General features: G+C 42.0%; 2 protein-coding genes across 4 annotated transcripts in view; one reads left to right on the top strand and one right to left on the bottom strand.

Annotated features, from left to right (window-relative positions):
• Babam2 (BRISC and BRCA1 A complex member 2) overlaps positions 1 to 18431 on the bottom strand; it is a 391454-nt gene extending 373023 nt beyond the window's left edge. For 2 of the 3 annotated variants that reach the window (XM_040730653.1, XM_040730654.1), the window contains exons 1-2: positions 18280 to 18431; positions 14417 to 14568 (exon numbers count right to left, since the gene is read on the bottom strand). In XM_040730653.1, the coding sequence (XP_040586587.1) occupies positions 14417 to 14544 (128 nt within the window). In that variant the 5' untranslated portion in view covers positions 14545 to 14568; positions 18280 to 18431. 3 annotated transcript variants of the gene reach the window in all.
• A 137-nt stretch (positions 18432 to 18568) lies between these two features.
• The window catches only part of Rbks (ribokinase), an 82976-nt gene continuing 78689 nt past the window's right edge, over positions 18569 to 22855 (top strand). The window contains exon 1 of the mRNA XM_005073564.4: positions 18569 to 18852. Coding sequence (XP_005073621.2) covers positions 18584 to 18852 — 269 coding nt within the window. The 5' untranslated portion in view covers positions 18569 to 18583. The remainder of the gene's footprint in view (positions 18853 to 22855) is intronic.

The following is a 22855-nucleotide window of genomic DNA, read 5'->3' as shown; positions in this document are numbered from 1 at the left end:
TGCTGTCAACTATTTAATAACTTGTATATAAAAAAATGATGATTAGTGTCAAAAAGTAAAACAACAGCATACATAAAATAACTAAATGTATTTGATTTCTGCCTTAGTTCCAGCAATAAAATTAAATTCCTTCCCCCACACTGCTCTACAAATTCCTGTCAGATTACCTATCACTGAGATTTAGCCCAAATGCAGTAAATTATTGTCTAAAAAAACAATTGTCTAAAAATGCCACTTTTTCTGAGGCATTTCTTTCTTACGTTTATTTTACTTTAGGGGCCACATATATCACAGTGCATTTGTAGAGGTCAGAGGACAACTTGAAGGGGTCAGTTCTATCCTTCCATCAAATGTGTCGTGGGAATCAAACTCAGGTCCTCAGGCTTGGATCAGATGACCCACTGAGTCATCTCCCCAGCCTGTTCTGAAGCCATTTCTAAAACTGAGTTAGTCTTGATCTCTTAGTCTTAATCATCTAACAAATTTCTATTTGGTTTTAGCTAGTTACTAAAATTCCCTCATAAATGGCAATGGCTAGAACCCATTGGACAGGGTATCACAGAAAGTGGTTTCCTGGCCAATTTTTTCTTGGAAAAAAAAGGACACAGCATTTGGTAGAGAAGACCTGGGCTCTAGTCCAGGCCTCTACCACTTATCAGCTAAGTAACCTTCAAAGAGTTTCGTAACCTCTCAGAAACTTATGGCCTCATGTGTTTAAATGTTTTAAAGAGGGGTATTAAGAGTCTACACAGATTTACTGGGAGCAAAAAAAACCTGCCTAAGAAAAAGAGATTTATGCTACTCATAGCACTAAATTCTCTTTATGGAAAAACACACACACACCACACACAAGCAACAGACATTAAGTCAACTTAGCGCTCTGAGTCCACTGGCAGACCTGGTCAGTGTCCACTGCCAATTCACAGTGAAATCAACGTTGCTGCCAAGGGTGTTCCTCAAGTTTCATCATTTCTTTAAGGAAATTGTGTGTTCCTGCATAAGGTTCCCAGTGTCCAGTGCCAAAGATGCTTTCCTTTAGGCCCCAGTCCTCGCCGAGTCTGTTTTTTTTCTATCAAAAATCTGTCTACCACCCTGATATCAACACACACTCCCTCTTCTACTGTCTTTGGAGTCCTGCAGCAGGAACCTGGTTAAGCATATCCACTTTTTTCTACAAACTGTACAAGTAAAATGTTTTCACTGTAAAAAATCATCATAGAGATGAAACTCCCAGTCAGCCCCTCAGTGTTCATGGTCTCTCACTCTACTGACTTAAGCTGATTTGTTAAGTATCTTTCCAAACCTTTCTCCATGCACTCAGACATACATATGTCCATACATACCCATACACATACATAAGAGAGGACTTTTCTATAAAGGTAAAATTATTCTATATCTATTATTCTAAAGACTGGCTCTGCCTTCTTGTTATTTGGTCACAATCAATATAACTTTATCTTGACTCTTTGGAAACCTAGATAGTACATTCAAGTTCATTCCAATCAGAACAGTTTCCTATAGCATCAACAACTACTCACTGATTCACTACTTTGTGCTAGGAGTAGGGTATACAGTGTGGAACAAAACAGGCATTGTCCTCAGGGATCTAAAAGTCTTCAATGAAAAAACAACACTAACAGCGGGTGTGGTGGCACATATCTGTAATCCCAGCTCTCACAAGACCAAACAAGATTAAGTTGTGTGAGTCTGGAGCCAACCTAGGCTACATAGTGAAATTCTCTCAACATCCCCACAAGAAGACAGGCAGGTAGATGAAAACATGAAGAAAGTTAAGTAGATATAGCTCATCCTGAGGATACATTCCAAGATATACACACCCTGGTGGATGCCTGAAACCATGGACATGATTTTTTTTATTATTTGGATGTTTAATATAGTATTTTATTAATACTTTGAGAATTTCATACCACATATTTTGATTATATTCACTCCCCACTCTTCCCCCTAATTCTTCCCAGATCTACTCCTCTTGACCCCACTCCTAACTTCTTGTCATCTTTGTTTAAACCCACTGAGTCTGTTTGTGCTGCCCATATTTGCATAGGTGTGGCGCTATCCACTGAAGCATCATTGGCCTACCAATGGCCATACCTTAACAAAAACTGTCATCAACTGTCAACAGCTTCTCAGTTACGGGAGGAGGGCTCAGGAACTCCTCCTTCTCTATGACAGACTGTTTTCTGGCTTGATATCTTGCTAGTCTTGTACAAGTAACCACAGCTGCTGTGAATTCCCAAATACAGAGATCCCCTGTGTCCAAAAAACATTGTTTTGCCATGGTCCTCCCTGACTGCTGGCTCTAATCACCTTCCTTCCCCCTCTTCTGTGATGGTTCCCAAGCCTTTCAGAGGGAGGGAAACAGAGGCACTCCATTTGTGGCTGAGTCCTCCACTAACACTGACTCTCAGCACTGTGACCACTTCTGAGTTTCTGCATTAGCCAACATCTACTACAAAGAAACTTCTCTGATATGGACTGAGAGCTGCACTGATCTATATGTACAGCAACAGGAATCTGGAGGCATTAAATACCATGCTCATTTAGCAGAATAAAAGTAATAGGTCTACCCCTGAAAGGTGAGCCCTCCAGCCATATGGTAAGATTTAAGTATCAGGCACGCATTCCTGTGTGGAGAGGGCCTTAAACCCAATCAGAAAGCAGAGTCCCATAATACCCAGGCATATCTTGTCACTCCAGTCATTACTGTACCTCACAGATTCAAGGCTGAGTAAGACTGCTGATGACTTTCTCCCCAGCAACCTACATAGCACCTTCTATCCTATAAAGCTAAGCCTGTAGGGGAAGTTTCCTGGTCACTACCAACTTGATTTCCCTATGTTCTGTACCCAAAGGATCTTCAGCAATAACCCAAGACTACTAAATCCTATGGATTTTGTGAGGTTTTTTCCGTACAACTACATACCTATAATAAAGTTCAGTTTACAAAGTAGATATTTTAGGAGACTAACCATGAACAAGAATGAGATGGAACAACTATAACTACGTAAAATCATAAAAGTCATGCAAACATGGCTGCTTTCTCTTTAGAGCCCCAAGAAATACCAGTATTTTTTGATTGTGGGTGGCTTCAAATAACTGAAACTATGGAAAGTGAAACTGTAGATAAGGAAAGACTATATAAAGAATACAATACAGTCATCAAAGCATTTATGTTACAAAGACAGTATTATTCACAGCAGTTACTACATTATTTGTCCTTACTGCTAGGCCTAGTGTTGCTTGAGTTAACCAATGACTTGGCATGATCTACACCCTACCTCCCTAATCATAACAATCTGATCACTAACATAACAATATAATCACCAACTCTAGATTAAAAGGCTTCTACTCTGGATGAAGCAGGTGCATGAGTAAATGGCTTTCATCTCTCTTGGAAGGGGATGCCAGTAATATGAAAATCTGGCTCAATTTCAACATAACTTTTTCTAGGCGTGTGTGTGTGTGTGTGTGTGTGTGTGTGTGTGTGTGTGTGTGTGTGTGTAGTGTATGAATTCAAGTGGGTTTGTGTGTTGTGGGGGGCGGGGTGTGTGTGTGTGTGTGTGTTGTGAATTGCAAAAGCTGAGGCTCATCAATTTGGTTAGACTGACTTATCAGTAAGCTCCAACATCTGTCTCTCTCTGCTCCCCCAACACCGCCCTGCTACCTCTGGGGTTACAGATGTGTGCTCCTATGCCTGGTGGCAAGCATGTTACCAAGTGAGCCATTTCCTCAGCCCCTTTTATAGCCTCTAAAGAAAAAAAAAAAGATAGAAAGGCAGTACTACAGGTGAAGGAGGCTAAAGAAGTGATTTCAACCTCTCGTAGGTTAATTTAATAAAGTAAGGAATGTATGCTAAGTACCTTGGACTTCAACAAGGTATGGCATTATCAATACTGTAAATGAGTGCTGCATGTTACCTTTCTACCGTCCATATTATAGAAAATTATACGGTGAGTCATCAAAACTAAGCATAGAATTGCCATACCATCCAGCAAGTCCTGGAAAACAAGCTCAGATAGTTGGACATGCTCACCAACAGCAGCATTATTCACAGCAGCCAAACGACAGATGTAACAGGCATCATTGAAGGAGGTACACAATGTGATACATATATGTGTGCATGCACAAACACACACAGACACAATACACAATGGAATATTACACGACATTAAAAGGAAAGGAAATTCTGATACATGGTAAAATATGGATTAATCGCGAGGCGTTGGTGGAGCACATCTTTGATCCCATCACTCGGGAGACAGAGGCAGGCGGACTTCTGTGAGTTCAAGACCAGCCTGATCTACCGAGTACCAGGACAGGCTCCAAAACAATACAGAGAAACCCTGTCTCAGAAAAAAAAATAAATTAAAATATATATATATGGATTAATCTTGAATATATTATGCAAAGTGAAATAAGCTATTCACTTACTATCTAAAATAGTTGATCTCATAGAGACAAAGCATAATGGCAGTTGCCAGTGGTTAGATGAAAGGAATACTAGGAAGTTACTGTTTCACTGGAACGATTGAGTTTGCACAACTGAAAAAGGGTTAGTCACAAAAAAAAAAAAAAAAGGGTTGGTCACATATACAAAATCTCCATATGCCACACATTTGAGTGTACTTAATGGTATAGAACTGTACATTATAAAATGATAAATTTTATGATAAATATACTTTGTCACATTAAAAAAGTATGTACAAAAATAAAATTTATTATTTTTAATAATAATAATTAAATTAATAATTTAACCAACCACCAAAAATAATAATTTTAAATGAAAATATCTAAAAGCCCACAGATTGAAAACAAAAAATCATTGAGGATTTAAAAGAAGATGAAAATGTCCTCCAAAACATCAACTTGATTCAAGACTTGCTGTCCAGAAATTGGCAAGAGCAAAAGTTGAGATAAAAAAAAAAAAAACCTTTTGAGAGGACAAAAGGCCAAGAGCAGCAAGGTCAGTTGGATAAACTTGACTTTCATGATTTGCCACGAGAAAGATAACCAAATTACTCAGGAAATGTGGCACTGCAAAGGAAGGTTATAAAATCATTTCTCAAACAACATGGCACAAAAATCAAGACTATTCATCAACATGGAAGCAAAAATGGGAAGCTAAATCTAGGGCCAGCAAGATGGTTCAGTGGGTAAAGGCACATGCCACCACGCCTGACAACCTAAGCTCAGAACCCATCACCCACACAGCTGTTTGAGGGTCCTGTAAGTTGTTCTTTGACTGTCATACTTATACCCACAAAATAAATAAATAAATGTAAAGGGGATGATAGTTCACCTTTCTACACAAGTATAAGGCCTTAAACATGTAAAGTGATAGCACAGAATAACTAATTTGGAGCCTAAAACACAGTTATATTCATATAAACATGAACCAACCAAAAGGCTCTCACTTACCTTCCAAATGCAGAAGGTAAGTGAGAAATGCAGAAAACTATTCACAAAATACTATATTAAAATTGTACAGAATGGGGGGCTGAAAAAATGGTTCAGTAGTTAAGAGCACATATAGCTTTTATAGTGGACCTAAGTTTGATTCGCAGCACTCAACCACTGTTAGTACAGCTCCAGGGGACCGGATGCCCTCTTCTGGCCTCCAGGGGTGTAGTAGTTTGAATGTAATTGGCCCCCATAAGCTCATAGAGTGAAACTATTAGGAGGTGTGCTTTTGTTGAAGTAGGTGTGGCCTTGTTGGAGGAAGTGAGTCACTTGGAGGCCCATATAAGCTCAAGCCACACCCAGTGTCTCAGCACACTTCCTATTGCCTGTGAGTCAAGAAGTAAGAGCTCTCAGCTCCTTCTGTAGCACTATGTCTGCCTGCATGCTGCCTTGCTTCCCGCCATGATGATAATGGACTAAACCTCTGAACTGTAAGCAAACCACCACAATTAAATGTTTCCTTTATAAGAGTTGCTGTAGTCATGGTGTCTCTTCACAGCAATAGAAACCCCAAGATAAAGAAAAGGTAATTGCACTCATGTGTCCATAACTCCACACAGACACACAGGCCAACACATAACTAAACCTTTTCTTTTTGAGCAGAATAAAGGGCTGGATAGATGGTCCAGTGATTAAGAGCACTCGTTCCTCTTTCAGAAGACCCAGGTTTGGTTTCCAGCTCCCACATTGGGGCTGACACCATCCATAACTCCAGTTCCAGGGGAAATGGCACCATCTGGGCTCCATGGGCACCTGGCAGACATGATGCACTTTGCATACATCAGACAAATACATAAAATAAAAATAGATAAATATTTTTTAAATTGTACAGAATAAAAAACCGCCAACAGTGGAATAATTTTGTCGTTCTCTTGAGCAATGTGAAGTTGAGTCAGGCCTTGACTAGAAGCTTCTGCCCTATTTCTTTCCATATTAAACTCATTACTTCCCTTCACCCTTTCTCCACCCCAACATCCATACAAATATTTTTAAATTACCCTGAAATGACGGGCAGGACATGAAAAGCCTGAGTTTCACATCACATAAAATCCAACCCACATTTATTAAGGTTTGACCACTCTAGATTCTGGTCCCAAAAGTTCCCAAGTGAGTGATTTCAGGGTCTACTGAATCAAGGTCAATACTACCACTTAAAATCCTAAGTATAAGATATAAATTAAAAGACAACTGTGTTCAGAAAGGCACTGTTTTGTCTGGGGTTTTGTTTAGACTCTATCTGACCACTGAGCTGTCTCACAGGCTCTTCTTCCTTGACTCTGAAATGTGATCCCACTAAGCTGCCCATGCCGAGCCTGACCTAGCTCTATAACCTAGGGGGCCTTGAATTTTAGATTCTGTTACCTTCCTTAGATCTAGGATTACAAAAGTGCATCATTCCTGGCTATGGCAGCACCTTTAAGTATTAAAAGCTCCATAAATGGCTTAATTAAAATTACATGTACAATCAGAATAGAGCAAGATAGACAGCTACTGGGATAAAGATCAAAGGGGAAGGAAGAAAAGAGCATAAGAAGTATAGAGCCTATGTTTCTTCTAGCTAGAAACACCTAAAGAAATCTTCCTAAAGGGCACTTGGTAAAATCAGTACAAAATCAGCACCACATTCAAGTATCCAGTTGTTTGTAGAACATAGCTAAGCACCAAGTTCTAGGTGAACTTCTACCACACCCCGTGCTCATATTAGCAGAGCTCAACACCACTTATACCTACCATTCCTGGATAAAACTCCTTCCTCCAGTCTGCATGCTCTCCAAACAGGCCTTGGATGAAGACTGGCTAAGTGGCTGGAATTAATGGGTCAATCTTTCTCAAGGAGACCCATGATCATGTCAATCATGGTATCCCAAGAGGGTAGAAACAGAACTGCCAGGCTCTTAAGGCCAAGACTCAGAGGTTAGGTATCACTTTCTTATATTCTGTTAGTAAAATCCAAGTCACAAAGAACCCCACACTAAAGAAGTAAAGAAATGGGCTGGAGAGGTGGCTCAGCAAAGATGAATGCATGCTGCTTTTGCAGACAACCTGGGGTTAAGTTTCTAAGACTTACATCAGACTGCTTACAACCACCCAGAACTCCAGTTCCAGGGGAGCTGACACCCTCTTCTGGCCTCTGCCTGCACACACATGACACACATACATACACTCACTCAGACCCATATGCAAACACATAAAGATTTTTCTTTAAAATATTTTTAAAAAGAAGTAAGGAAACAGGGTCTTGACCATACACAAGGCAAGATTACACTCAAAGGACAACAGATAAAGGAAGCCACAATTTTTTCAGGGGCCATTACTATAGCAATCCAACATGGCCAGTGCTTTACATAGGAAGGAACAAGAAGGCTTAGAGATGCAAAGAAAGTACTTAGAAGGAGTAAAAGAAAGCAGTAAGAGCAGTGGCCTCACGAGGAAGGGGGAAGCTATGCACTGTCTACTATCACCCTCTGCGTCTTTCCTCCGACATGAGATACATTTATCAAGGTTTCAAAAACGGAAAACACTCAAGAGCTTCTCCATATTATATAAACCAAGACTTAACTAAAAGACACTGAAAAGTTGGGAGGAACACAGGCATAATATTATGTAGAATGCTACCTTTGGTAGCACACAAAGGGTTTTATAAGTTACTAAGGAAAAGACAATACCCCACTTGTTCTCTTCTCTCTCACAAACACGTAAACAATTAAGACAAAGCAAATGACTTAGTAAGTACCATGTCTATCTATTAAATTAACAAGTAAGCTTTAAAACTTCGTGAATATCAAAACTAGGAATGTAGAGGAAGTGGCAGTTTCACATACTGCTATTGGGCAGTGGTAGCACAGGCCTTTAATCCCAGCACACAGAGGCAAGGCAGATCTACGAGTTTGAGGCCAGCCTGATCTACAGAGTTAAGTTCCAAGACAGCCATGGCCTCACAGAGGAAAAAAAAAAAGAGCAACTTAAAATGCACTTTCTGGTGTGTGTATGTGAGTGCTTAGTGTATGCAATATACACTGGATTAAGGCTATCAAAAGCCTGAAAGTATGCATACTCTTTGGTCTACAAATTGGAATTTTGCTGATAAATATAGCATGCATCCACATGGGCTTATTTTATAGCCTATAGAAAGACCTTCAAACAATAAATCTAGTAATCATCCCATACAAAGGCCCAACTGCTGCCTAGTAGCACTGCAGTGAAACTCAATAGTTAACTCATCCATGCTCAAAGAGCTTCCTAAAACATGCATTTTAGAGTCACATTCTTTAATAAATATGGACTACCAATAGTCAACAACTTGAAGAAAGCCATTCACATGAAAGAGAGTTTCACCAAAATTAATATCCTTACAGAAATAAGACAGAACACTGTCTGCATGACATTAAGACAATATGTGTATTGGGTATCTCCAAAATTCAAAAGGAAAATCATCTGTAATTTAGACTTCTGTGCCAGCTCCCAAATTATTGATCAGAGAAATACAAGCTAACACATATGAAATGTCATTTCACACCGACTGGCTTGACTACCTAGGTCTGACATCACTGCCATGGTTTGACTGTGAAATGTTTGCCGTAGGCTCCTGTGTTGGAAGATTTGGTCCCTGCTGGGAGTACCATTTGGGAAGACCATGGCACTTTTAGGTGCTGAACCCTTGCTGAACAAAGTGTGTTGCTAGAGACAGGTTCACATTTCATAGCCCGCTCCTACTTATTGTTCTCCGTCTCTTGAGAGCTGATGAACTGTGACCAGGCAGCTTCCTTCTCCTACCACCATACCTTCCCCACCTGTCCCATGATTCCCACCATGACTGCTCCATCCTTCTGGAACAAGAAACTAGAATAAACCCTTTCTCCTCTAAGCTGCTTCAATCAAGGTGTCTGATCACAGCCACGGAAAACAAACTAGCGCAGCGGTAAGAGTGAAGCCACGGACTAAGAGGAACTCTCCTACCTTTCTGGTAAAAGGAAACAGACACTATGTGGCTACAGCCAAAAACAAAACAGCTGCATACAGTCTGAGTAATTGTATTCCTAGGAATAGACCATCAAGGAGCAGCTAGCAGACTGCTTCCATCGTCACACTTACACTTGTTTTACTGAAAGTTCACAAATACTCTTGATCCTTACTACATATGACATATTCTTAGAGTTTCCACTCTGTTCTTTTTCCCTTCTTGAATGTTGCTATGACTCACTGTCTTGCTTTTACAACACTAATAGATCAACATACCCAGGTTGAGAAACCGCCTGAGACAATGTTCTCATATGCATCTTCTTGTATGGACACAACAGAATGTTCACTGTGGTACTCTTTGTCAAAAAAATTTAATGATGAATTAAAACCTGAGGACATTTTAAAGTGGGAGAGACATGCTGAGGAGTGTTTGTGGGGAATAGAATACGGTTGTTATGGGTGTGCATGATAAAGATGAGTTGTATACATATACGAAATCGTCAAAGAATAAATAAAAGGTATTAATTTAAAATGGGAGACATATTCACTATGATATACCAGTTCAAATGAAAGAACTATGGATATAAACACAAATGTTACCAGCTTAAGACTAAAAGAACCAGATGTGATAGTATTGACTATAAACCCAGCACTTAGAAGGCTGAACAGAATTGTGAATTCGAGGCCAATATAGAAAATATAGTGAGAAAATATATATGTATATATATATAATCATATATAATACATGTTACATGTATTATATATAGAGAGAGAAAATGAAGACATGAGGAAGAATGAGATCAAAAGAGAAAAGAAAGCAACATGAAGAGCAAAGTGAGCATCTACACACTAAAGTACTAAAACTGCCACCTTAGTGTGTTGTCTTCCAGAGCAGCAGCTTCCCTCCAGACAGACTAAGAAAGCCAGAGACAGACACAGCCCAACTGAGCTCAATCATGAGAACGCACACCACTCATCTTTTAAAATTACCCTCTTTAGTAATCAAGTACTTACACTGAGGATATCTATTTTTAACTAAGAAACGAAATTCAGAACATGCACCAAAAAATGCAACAGGTAGTTGTGGGTGGATGAGATGTCACAGCAGATGCCCCAAACACAGCCATGTGCCAATGGGGTTGAGTCACTGCAAAATGCCGAAAAGGGATATGAAGGCTCGGCTGCCACAGGCTGCAGTGAGCTGCTCTGCCTTTCCGTTATACTTGTCAGGCATCATTACAGAGCGCTGAGCAGACATTCAGACATCATCAAGATTACAAAACTCACTAAAAATGGCCAAGTACGGCATCCTGCTAATAACACAAGCCTGTGAGCAAGTTACCACACAGCAGAGAATTAATAAACCTGTAGAATGCTCATCAGATGATTCCCTGTAACTAACAGTGGCCCCTGTGGGTTTCCTTATACATGCTGCCTAAAAGAATAAATCCGGAGCTGATGAGATGGCTCAGTGATTAGGAACATTTGCTGCTCTAGCAGAGAACCCAGGATTGGTTCCCAGCACCATACTGTAGTTCCAGTTCCACAGATCTGACAACCTCTTCTGATCTCTGCAGGCATCAGACAAGCACATGTGCTCAGACATACATTCAGGCAAAATGGCCATACACATAAAATGAAATAAATTTAAAAGATATAAATAAATGTAAATTTTTAAAGAAATAAATGTAATACTGTAATATATTTTTACTATAATTTCAGAAGCATCCGCTTACTTGTCAGGGAATGTCAGTTTTTTGAATGATGTGTGATAGAATTTAAATACGTTATCAAGACAATAAAAAGCCTTCCAAGCCTCCAGAACAAAACTACTGTGACTCCCAAACTAAGTAACCTCTCTGTCAGACCCCTATCATATCCACCCACTCACTCCACCCCTATTTATCACATTATGCGTGGGAGACACCATGGCAAACTCAAGAGACATACAAGTAAGTTCAGTAAGATCTCTGTTCTTAAGAGACTGATGGCCTAGTGATGGAGTGTAGAAGTGCACATGGTCCTAAAGGACACAGAAAAACCCAAGGTCCATAAGAGAAGGAAGGTAGAATTATCACAGAGAGAGAGAGAGAGAGGGAGAGACAGAGAGACAGAGAGAGGGAGACAGAGACAGACAGACACACACACACACACACACAGACACAGAGAGAGAGAGAGAGAGGGAAAGACAGAGAGAGACACAAAGACAGAGAGACAGAGACAGACAGGGACACAGAGACAGACACACACACACAGAGAGAGAGGGAGAGGGAGAGACACAGAGACAGACAGAGACAGAGACAGACAGGGACACAGAGACAGGCACACACAGAGAGAGAGAGAGAGAGAGAGAGAGAGAGAGAGACACAGAGACAGAGACAGACAGAGACAGAGACAGACAGGGACACAGAGACAGACACACACACACACACAGAGAGAGAGAGGGAGAGAGAGACACAGAGACAGAGACAGAGACAGACAGGGACACAGAGACAGACACACACACACAGAGAGAGAGGGAGAGAGAGAGACACAGAGACAGAGACAGAGACAGACAGGGACACAGAGACAGACACAGAGAGAGAGAGAGAGAGAGAGAGAGAGAGAGAGAGAGAGAGAGAGAGAGAGAGAGAGAGAGAGAGACACATATATGTTGCTTTGATTTGGTCCTTGCCTACCAGTCAAATGTAGAAAACTGGTACTTCAATAGCATCTCTTCAAGGTAGGTACTACAATTCCTAACAAGACTGTTCTTATAACCTCCAAAACATCTCTTCGGACGATACTTTCTGTGTACTGTGCCTTACATGGAGGAGTAAACAGAAATCAGAAATATGGATCCCAATTACAACCCATAACCCTGAGCAATATGGGTCTAAAAGAAAGAGAAATGCTACTCAATGAAATGGTTCAGTGGGTTAAATGGCACTTGTCATCCATGCCCGACAACCTGAGATCAATTCTCAGAACTCAGGTTGTCCTCTGACTTCCACAGGTGCATTGTGATACATGCATGTTTGCATACATAGACAGGTGAAATATAAATAGATACATGTAAAAAAACATGAAGTTAAAAGAACCTAACAAGGATAACTAAGAGAGAATGCAACCTCTTAGGCCAACCATCTCTTGGACTTCCCTCTGATGCTATTACTGTACTTCTCAATAAAACCTCGTTTGCTTGTTCTTACACACACACAAAAGAAAGGTGACATTTCTAGTGAGAAAAAAACATGGGGGGGGGGCAGGAAGGTTGAACATGGTGAGGGCAGGAAGGTTGAAAAACCTCCCAAACACAAATAACAACAGATATTTACTCCCTGGCTTCCAACGAGGGCACACCCCACCAACCACATCAGAAATTGAGATGATCGTGTATTGAAAATGCATAGAATGTGCCTAAAGTGTCAAGCATAGGGTGGCAGCACAGCAGTGTTGTGGTGTCACCTCCTGGCTGCATGGCTGAGTGGTGTGGTGTCGGTTACCACAGTTACTCAGGAAGCTGAGGCAGGAGGGTCACATAAAAAGACATGAACATCATCCTGGCATGTATCAGATGCTTTGAGGTGGACCAATGCGGCTATAGCGCTCCTGGGGAAGGGGATATAGTTCTGACTCAAATGTAAGAGAAGCATCGTACAGAGGGACACATCACAAACACATATAGAGGGACATATCACAAAGTATGTAGCCAATATTCTTTAAGAATGCCAAGGTCATTCATAGCAAAGAAAGGCTAAAGACAGGTTAGGGAAAATGAAGACACTTAACAATTAAATACAATTCATATTCTGGATTACTCTTGGTCCATGAAAGAGGAAAACAGCCAAACTCAAATAAGAACTACAAAATGACTAATAATGTTAAAACAATGTGAATTTCTGATGCCCTGAAAAAAAAAAAAAAACACTGGACAAAAACAACTTAAGGGAAGGACTTATCTCACCTTACAGACCCTAATCCATCACTGAGAGAAGCCAGGGCAGGACTGAGGCAGGACCAGAGGTAGGCCCTGAGACACACACCCTGGAGGAATGCCGACTACTGGCTTGCTTCCCCAGGATACTGCTCAACTACACTTCTCATACAGCCCAGGCTGACATGCCCAGAGATGGCACCGCCCACCACAGACTGAGCCTTCTTCTTCCATCATTTAACAGTCATGAAAATGACCTACAGATGCCCACAGGTCAATCTTATGGAGGCAATTCCTCAACCTAGAGCCCCTCTTCCTAGGTCTGTCAAGTTGAGAACCAAGATTACTACTGCAGTTTCCTAAGGTATTTTCCATCTTTTCTGTGGATCTAATTTTATTTCCAAGTGAAATGTATGGCAGGTTTTTCCACTTATTTTTTCTTTTTTTTTTTTAATTTTGTTTTGTTTGGGGTTTTTGTTTCATATTTTTAATACAACATATCCAGGTGTGAGAGTGGACATTTTAACCCCATTGTGAAGAATGACTCATTCTGGCTAGCTATTGTCATTTTTTGTATTAAGGGAGATTATCAAATGATGTCAGACACGGCATCTTTAAACCCAGGTGTGTCAGATTGCAGTAAGCACAAAAGCAAGCCAGTGAAGGAGAAACACGTGTTTTAAAACCCAAAGAGATAAGCCAGAAAAAAATACATGAGCATTCCCATGAGCATTCTGGATTAATCTTGGTCCATGAAAGTGGAAATGCCCACATGTTGACACACACACTTATACCACAAGAAGCATTAATTGGGGACTGGCATGTAACTCTGTGGTCAAGTTCTTCTCCAGCATGTGTGAGACACTGAGTTCAAGCCTCAGCACACACACACACACACACACACACACACACACACACACACACACACACTTCTCTAACTCAACTGGATCAGCAGGTAATGCGATCATGACTTGAAAGCTACCTGTGATGGTCAATTTTTATGAATCCAGTAAGAAAGGTTTGTTGTAAAGAAAAAGTTGAGTTACTTCTAGTACATACCCAGACTTCAAGTCAGTTATTCTCAAACAGTTTGTAGCATCCAGTCCGACCTTTCCATTTCGGACCACGCTAGATATGAATGGGGACAGCATTGGAGAGATGCGGTTCAAGGCAATTTCTGGAGACATTTTAACTTGATTTATAAGTCACCACTGGAAGTAGAAAGAAAGAAAGGTGATCAGTTTACCAAATACAGTATGGAGATAAAGCTGTAGCAAGCTTCCTGGAAGCTAGTATGATGCTCAGAACTCTCGTGTGAACAAGCACTCTGTGACCCAGTAACAGCTCTACCATTAGTCTTCCAGAAGAAACCAGATCCCTGTTGCTCAGACACTTGGGGCATGGGCTGTTCCACGCTTTTCAGGAATGAAAGGAACCCTTGATGTACAATCCCCTCCTTCCCAAAGATGACCCTCCGCTACCACAATCCCCTTAAGCTGCACAGCTGCATGTGTTGACACTGAGAAGCCTTCCCTAAAAGACAGTCCTGTCCCCGTAACACACAAAAAACACATCACTGAGTGAGGTACCCCTGTGTCCCAATAAGGACAAAGAGCTTGAACGGTAACAACAAACAAAACTCTAAAAGCAAGCACAACCAACTGTTACTTACTAGATCATTTTATAAGTGCCATCCCTTTCTTAATAAGTCCTTCCATGGCGGGTTATAACTACCTGTTTACATGAACTCTCCCCAACAAAGACTGCAACATGAAATTTCCACATGTAACAAATGCATTTAACGATAATATTTAATAATAAATAAGTTAAGTAGTAATTTCAAATAATAGATTTTTTTAGCCAAATTTGAAACAAGCTTTATTAATTGCTGGCCAGGACCACAGATGCCAGCTAAGTCCATATCCAAGATCCATGCTCAGAATATGGCCTCAAATAATAGATTTAATAAAAATAAACTCTAAAATTACTTTAAATAGATAAACAAGGGAGCAAGGCTGAAAAAATATTTAGGAATGGAGACAGGGTGGGAGGCACCTGATTAAAGTGTTCAATGAGCAAAATAAAATGCTTGCTGATCATGCATGGAGATGCAAGAGAGCAGACCTCCAGCAACCACATAAAAAGTCAAACCAGAGGCACACATGGAACCCCAGCACTGGGGGATGAATCACCGTAGATCCCTAGGCTTCCCTGGCCAAACTGTCTAGCCAAAATAGTGGACTCCAAGGTCGGACAGAGAGTTTCAAACCCTAACGTAGAGAATGAGAGAGGAAGACACTTGACACTGATCTCTAACCAGCACAGGTGCACACAAGGCAAATGGATATGCAGATGAATACACCATACACACACATATAACACACACACACACACACACACACACACGACAGGGGGATAGATACAGAAGAACCTGAGGAATAAATGAAGCAAAAAAAAAATGTACTTAACACTTAAATTATAAAAAAAACATAGACCTGTCCAGATACTAGCAAAAACTAATTGAGTCTTTTCAATCTTTGATTCAGGCACTATGACCATCTCTACACTTGATGATATAAAAGCAATAAATTACATCAACAGTACTTGGATATTCCTAGAGCTGGAGGAGAGAGTGCGTGAATTCCTAATAGACTTCTAAATGAAAGCTGCTACTTCAGAGGTGAATAAGTCAATTCAAATAATCATTATCTTTCTCAATCTGAAGGGTTAATCCCACATTGAAAGCCAATTAATTTCCACTCAGTTACAATCATGAGTACCTGCTGTTCTGCTTCTAGTTTCTACACACTATGGCACATAAGGACTTACTGCTAAACTGAATACTTGTTTTATCATTTTAGATAGTTGTAAAGGAATAACTATAGAGATCTTTCCAAAAAAATACCATGGTGCCACCCAGAAATATTTCTGAACTGGTAAAGCTTCATACTGTATACTTTAGTCTCCAAATGAGTCTTTTCTAACTCCTTGGTAGATGAGTTCCCCATAGCGCTCTAATACACCATCACAAGAGTGAATGTTTCCTCTGCTGTACTGTCTATCATAAAGAAATATACATTTTATGGCACTTCATCACTCATAAAGCACATCTATATGCAGGGTTGCCATTTACAACCTGGGTAAGGTAGGCTTCTGATTCCCATTTCCCAGCTGACAGGGCAAACGCTTTCTGAATGATATACTGCCCACACTACTGCCTGGAAGACTTTTCCTTCTAAACCCTGCAGCACTTCCACCTGATCTCAACCCCCGGCGTCACAGTCCCTGAAGGGGATGCTTACGTACATCACATGCAAAACACAGAAATGGTCCTCCGGAAGAAGCAAACACAAGATTGCTCCCGGCGATAACTGATTTTTGTCTTGATTTTTTTTCTCACAGTACCCACTATTTTACCTCAAAAATTTTCTAAGAAAGAGAAACAAAACCAGCACATTCTAAAATCACACATGAGCTCTCTGTTACTTCCCTTTCTGTACAGCTATCCACTCCCCACCCAGTAGTTTCTTACTGTCTATTGCTTCCATTTTATAAATACAAAGTTATTTAATGTCACACACAGAGCAAACAGAAGGATTAGAATTCAAGTCCAGACCTCTCTCAAAGTCCACTACTCCTATTTTTCATCTCAAGCATTAACTTCCTTGGCCACTAAAGAAAGCATCAAGGTGGATTTTTTGAAGCACACACTGTGTTAAATAGGAAGACACGGTCATGAATTTGCACACTAGAAACCAGCTAGGCTAAGGCTGACCCGGTCGGTGCTGATGCTAGCCTGAATGATTCACTAGCTAAATGCCAAAAGAAACAAACCTATTCCAGATGCCAAACCACGCTAGTGATTATGACAACCCATCCCACTTCAGCAAGTGTCAAGACTTTAGGATCACACCTGAGGGAATGGATTTCTATCTTTATTTCCAGAGCAGCCATAATACAGTTTTTTTTGACAGTGCAAGGTTTTGTGCAGCTTAAAGATGTTTCGGTGGTGAAGTATGAATTCTCTAACAAAGAGAGAAAACTATACTGACTCCAAAATGAGGAATTTGAAAAACCAAAAAATGATGGGCCTTTGGTACTATATGCAGGGATATGGGTTGAAAGCACACACACACACACACACACACACACACACACACACACACACACACACCCTCTTTTACACATGGCACCATCATAACGGATCCCCGAGAGGCAGGAATTTTTGGTGGCCAGTCTTTCATGAATGCTTATTTTGCAAATTGTATTTCCTGATTTTGACGTATTGCAGGAGGAAAATGCAAATATATACTTTTATAGAAACCTGCTGCCGCAAGGTAAGGTCACATGAGGTCTTTTAGTGGGCTGGCTATCTGGGGAATACAAAAACGTATAAAGCCCCGATCAGGCTCTTGCAATTAGGAGGATGACAAACACGGAAACATGTGCCCCGTTGACGTCATGGAACGGAAAAGCGTGGCCTCCTGCTGCATCACGTTCACGTCATATGGCGCACAAGGAAAGTTACTGTGGGGGGAGCGATTTCTCCACTGGGCAACAGCGGGGAGGGACGGGGAGGGCGAACCGGTCCAGATCCAAAGAACGAACGGCCACCCATTCTGAGGAAAACCTGAAGGGGGTCCAACCCTTTCTCCCAAATTGTATGATTCCCCCCATCAAGCGCAAAAGAAGCAGGCTTCCTCAGGGACCAGGAGCGAGCAAGATGTGTGGAGAGAGAGAAGCCTCGGGTCTTGGGGGCTCGTTCTTGGGGGATCCGCGTGCTGGGGGCGAGCAGGGCATCTTTGGAACGCGGGCCTCCTCTTGAGGAAGAGGCTAGCTCTCTGGCCACACTCAAACACGGCTCTCGGCGCCACCTGTGCGACTGAGATCCAACCTCCCCGCACCAGCCCGGGTCCAGGTACCTGGAACTCAGTCCGATCAGTAACCGGCGACTAGACGGGGTACAGGTTACCCGAGCGCGCCCCCGACCGACGCACCGACCTGCGCGCGAACCGCGGGCCGGATGCGTGCGCGCTCCCCCGGACGTCCCGCCCCCTCCGGAGCCGGGCGGGCGTGCGCGTGCCCCGCGCCGAGCCCAGCCGGAAGCTAAGGAAGGCAGGCCCGGTAGTGCCTGAAGCTTCCCCGCGGCTGCCGCCTCGAGTCGGGCGAGCGACGCCGACTCTTTCCGCGGCGGCTGAGCCCTGTGCTGTGAGGCGGGGCGGGAACATGGTTCCTAGAAGAACCGGGAGCAGCCGGGGGTCCGGGGAGGTTTCACGGGCATTCGGGTGGGCGACCCACACAGGCGAGGGGGACGGCCGCGTCGTTAGGGAGGAAGGAGCGGCGTCTCTGGTTACGGGGTCAGGCAGAGGGCAAAGGGCAGCGTCCGGGTCGAGCAAGGTAGAGATGGCGGCGTCCGGGGAGCCCAGGAGGCCCTGGCAGGAGGAGGTGGAGGCGGCGGTGGTGGTGGTGGGTTCCTGCATGACCGACCTGGTCAGGTTAGTGCGGGGTCTCGGGAGGGCGAGCCCGGACCTCGGATCTGTGGGCACCCACCGTGGAGCTTTGCTGTGAGCTGCAGGTGTCCGCAGCGCCCACTCCAGACGTGGAAAAAAAAAAAAGGCGGAATTCAAGTCTGTGGGAGTCAGCGACGAGGCAAGGAAGGGACTGGGCGCCACTGAATGAAAGCTCTGGTGCTGAAAGACACCCCCACCCCTCCCCAAACACCTGCACCTGGTTTGGGGCTAGGCTGCCCCGTGACATTCTAGCCCCTGAGAATGCACCCACCCTACAGGGTTGTGAGGACAACAAGAAGTGTTTGGGCAACCAGCCCCAACAGGGTGTCACTCGACTTGAACACGTGTGAAATAAGGCGTCGAGGCAAAAAGGCACACACCTTTTCACTCCGTCGTTTGTTGGCATTCCTGCAGACAGTTTTTTGTAGAAATGAGCCGTTTACCTGTGGTAAACCCAAAAAAACAAAAACAAAAAAAAGAATTGTAACTACCAAAAAACTATGATCAGATAGTGATGAGAAAAATATGCTAAATGAAAATAGTTGAGTTAAATTGTAAGAGAGATCCTTCTGATTTGTCATCTTTGTTTTTATGAAAACAGCTTTTTAAGCATAAAAGTATACGTGTTGTAGAAAAATAATTCAAATATTCCAAGAAGATCCATACCATCCCAATTCTGTTTATATTAATGACCACATTTCTAATACAATGCAACTTAATATCATTTTTAAATGATTAAGTATGCCACGATTCAGACCTCATCTGTCCCTAAATCTTTTTCCAAACGATAACAGAGAGCCTTGAAATAAGGCCTAGGTGTAATCACAGTGGCCAAGTCCTTGCGCCAAACTACCTATATCTACTTTAAAAAAATAGCTCCTGGGTCTTCATTTATTCAACTTAATCTTGCCAAAACATTTATAAATTGTCATCGGGGTCATCAAGATGGCTTAGAACAGTGTTTCTCAATCTGGGTTGTGACCCTTTGGGGGTCCAAATATTGGGTATTTACGATTCATAACAGTAGCAAAATTACAGTTATGAAATTACAACAAAAATAATTTGATTTTTTTGAGATGGGGTTTCTCTGGGTGGTCCTGGCTGTCCTGGAACTCACTGAGATTGGCCTACCTTTGCCTCCCAAATGCTGGGATTAAAGGCGTGCTCCACCACTGCCCAGCCAACAAAAACAATTTTGTGGTTGGGGGTCAGCATACATGAGAGACTTATTAAAGAGGCCCTGGCTTAGGGGGTAAAGGTACTTGTCCTAAGTCTGATGATCTGAGTTCAGCCCCTGGAGCCCACTGTGGTGCAAGGACAAAAACTGACTTCCTTCCTCATGTGTGATGCCCACATACACACACCATAGACAGAAAGGAGAGAGATAGATGCTATCAAATTACCCAGTGGGACCAGAAAGGAGACTGGTAGAGGCAGGTGTGGCTGACAAACCTCAGACAGTATGTTGCAGGGGCTGGAGAGATGGCTCAGCAGTGGCATTGGGTCACAGGGACCAGTAATCCAGCGTGTAGCCTCTAAGGACACTGCATTCCTGTGCCCAAACCCACACATACACACATGATTAAAAAAGGAAATCATAATCATTCTTTTTAAATTGTAGCAACAGCGAGAGAACCTCAAATAATTAAGTTTTACATGCTTTTATCTGCGTGGTGCTGGAATTGAACCCAGGTCCTTTGCATGCCAAGTGAGCGAGCACTTTACCACTGAACCACACTCCCGGCCTTTCACTGAGTTGCCATGCTAGACTTGTACTGCTAACTCAGGCAAGCCTTGACCTTGTTATCCTGCTGTAGCTGGGATTATAGGCCTACACCTAGTCTGTCTCTAATTTTTAAATGTTGCTTTTTCAGAAATATTTGAGCTGCTACCTTGTCATAAGTTATGCCAAGATAGACATGATTTGTGTGTGTATGTGTGTGTGTGTGTGTGTGTGTGTGTGTGTGTGACAGACAATATAATTATAGTTTGAGACACTTGAGGAGGCTTATGCATGTTTCTGGGGAAGTCAACACACCTTCCTGTAAAGCTCCAGGTAGTAAATGTTTAAGTTTGGTACATCATGAAGGTCTAGGCCACTTGTGTAAGCAACCTTTTAGAGATGTGAAAGTATTTCCTATCTCCCAAGTCATACACAAAGCCTGCAGACAGACCCCTGTGTGTAGAGTACCATCGTCTTGGAGCCCATCAAAAGTAACTGATAATCCTAGGGATGGTTCTTGAAGAAAAGATAAAATGTGATATCCATTTTATATAAAAACCGGAAATATGTTTAGCTTTAGAAATAGTTCCATCAAAAACATACCAAGTTGAAGGGTTGCTACTCAGTTGTGCATGTGTAAAGTCCTGGGCTCAGCCCAGCACCTTCTGTCTATCTTGACCAGCAAATACTGCAGACACCTTCTATGGTGACTGCTCCTCAGACTCCAGGATAAGCAGTGACAGGCTAACCTTATGATGTCAGGATTTTTTTTTCTTTTTTTGGTTTTCAGAAACAGGGTTTCTCTGTGGTTTTGGAGGCTGTCCTGGAACTAGCTCTTGTAGACCAGGCTGGCCTCGAACTCACAGAGATCCATCTGCCTCTGCCCCCTGAGTGTTGGGATTAAAGGCATGCACCACCACTGCCTGGCTGATGTTAGGATTTTCAAATCTTAGTTCTAAAATAGAGAAAGTTTAGGGGCTATTGGTCCCAGCCCCTCAGTTTAGAGGTAAGTAAGCCAGGGCCTAGAAACTTTAAATGCCCTAATTTCTCTTGCCATTTTCTTTATAAAATATCTGAGTTTCTGATTTTCATATGAATTAACTAATGACTATTCCCTAGACTACTAATTTCCACAGATTATTGTAAAAAGTTTCCATGAGATGGTTGGTCTTTTTTTTTTTTTCCTACAAAATTCCGGATTTGTGCTCAGAATGCTGTAAAATTGGGCCTGACTCTGTTGGTTACAGATGTGTCGTGGACATATCACTTTCCTATTGCTATTTAAACAAGCTGCCACAGATTTACTTCACTCTGCATTATTGCAACTCTGGAGGTCATGTACCTGGCTTAGCACTCACTGAATTAAATTCAAGGAGTCAGTAGGGTGGGCCTCCTTTCTGAGGGATATAGGAAGGATTTAGTTTCTTCACTTTTGTAGCTTCTCTATACTGATGTGGTCAGGGCCCCTTCATCTTCATAGCCAAAGATGACATCAATCTGACTCTTATTCTATATGCACTGTAAGAACCCTTGTGGGGGCTGGAGAGATGGCTCAGCTGTTAAGAGCATTGGCTGCTCTTCCAAAGGGTTCAGTTCCCAGCACCAACTGTAACTCAAGTTCCAGTGGATCTGACTCCCTCACACAGACATGCAGGTCAAATGCCAATGCACATAAAAATAATGGTAAATAAATAAAATAAATATAGTAAATAAAAAAGAATCCTTATGACTACGTTGATCCCAGCCAGATAACTCAAGATAATCTTCCTTTATACTTTTTTATTAGCTTATTCCTTAACATTCCCTTGCTGGTATACAATGTATTTGTAAGTTGCAGAAATTAGAATATGAATATCTCTTGAGAACATTTTACCTACATTGTAATATGGGCATCGAATAACCATCCACTATCACTTAGGGAACCTTTGGGTCTTTACAGTCAATCCTCACATTTGCAGATGAGGTGACCAAGAGCTTAAATAGCTCACCCCTGATCATTATGCCAGTTGGAGGCATAATGAAGGCTGGAGTCCAGGTCTCCCAGAGTTATCTTTCCTCCTGTCATTCTGCCTTTTTGTATAGTCTGTGTGGAGATTTATAGTCTGTGTATTCACTGTATATCTTGGACACTGATAAGGAATAACAACTAAAGATCTTCAGAACTAAAAATAGTATCTTCATTATTCTCCTTTCATTCCTGCATTTAACCATATTCAGCGTAGACATCATGCCTGTACTATAGAATCACTTTAGAAATAAAACTGC

The sequence above is a fragment of the Mesocricetus auratus genome, unplaced genomic scaffold (genome assembly GCF_017639785.1).
Source record: "Mesocricetus auratus isolate SY011 unplaced genomic scaffold, BCM_Maur_2.0 Super-Scaffold_100024, whole genome shotgun sequence".
NCBI classification, from domain to species: Eukaryota; Metazoa; Chordata; class Mammalia; order Rodentia; family Cricetidae; genus Mesocricetus; species Mesocricetus auratus.
This window is presented reverse-complemented; position numbering and strand designations above follow the sequence as displayed.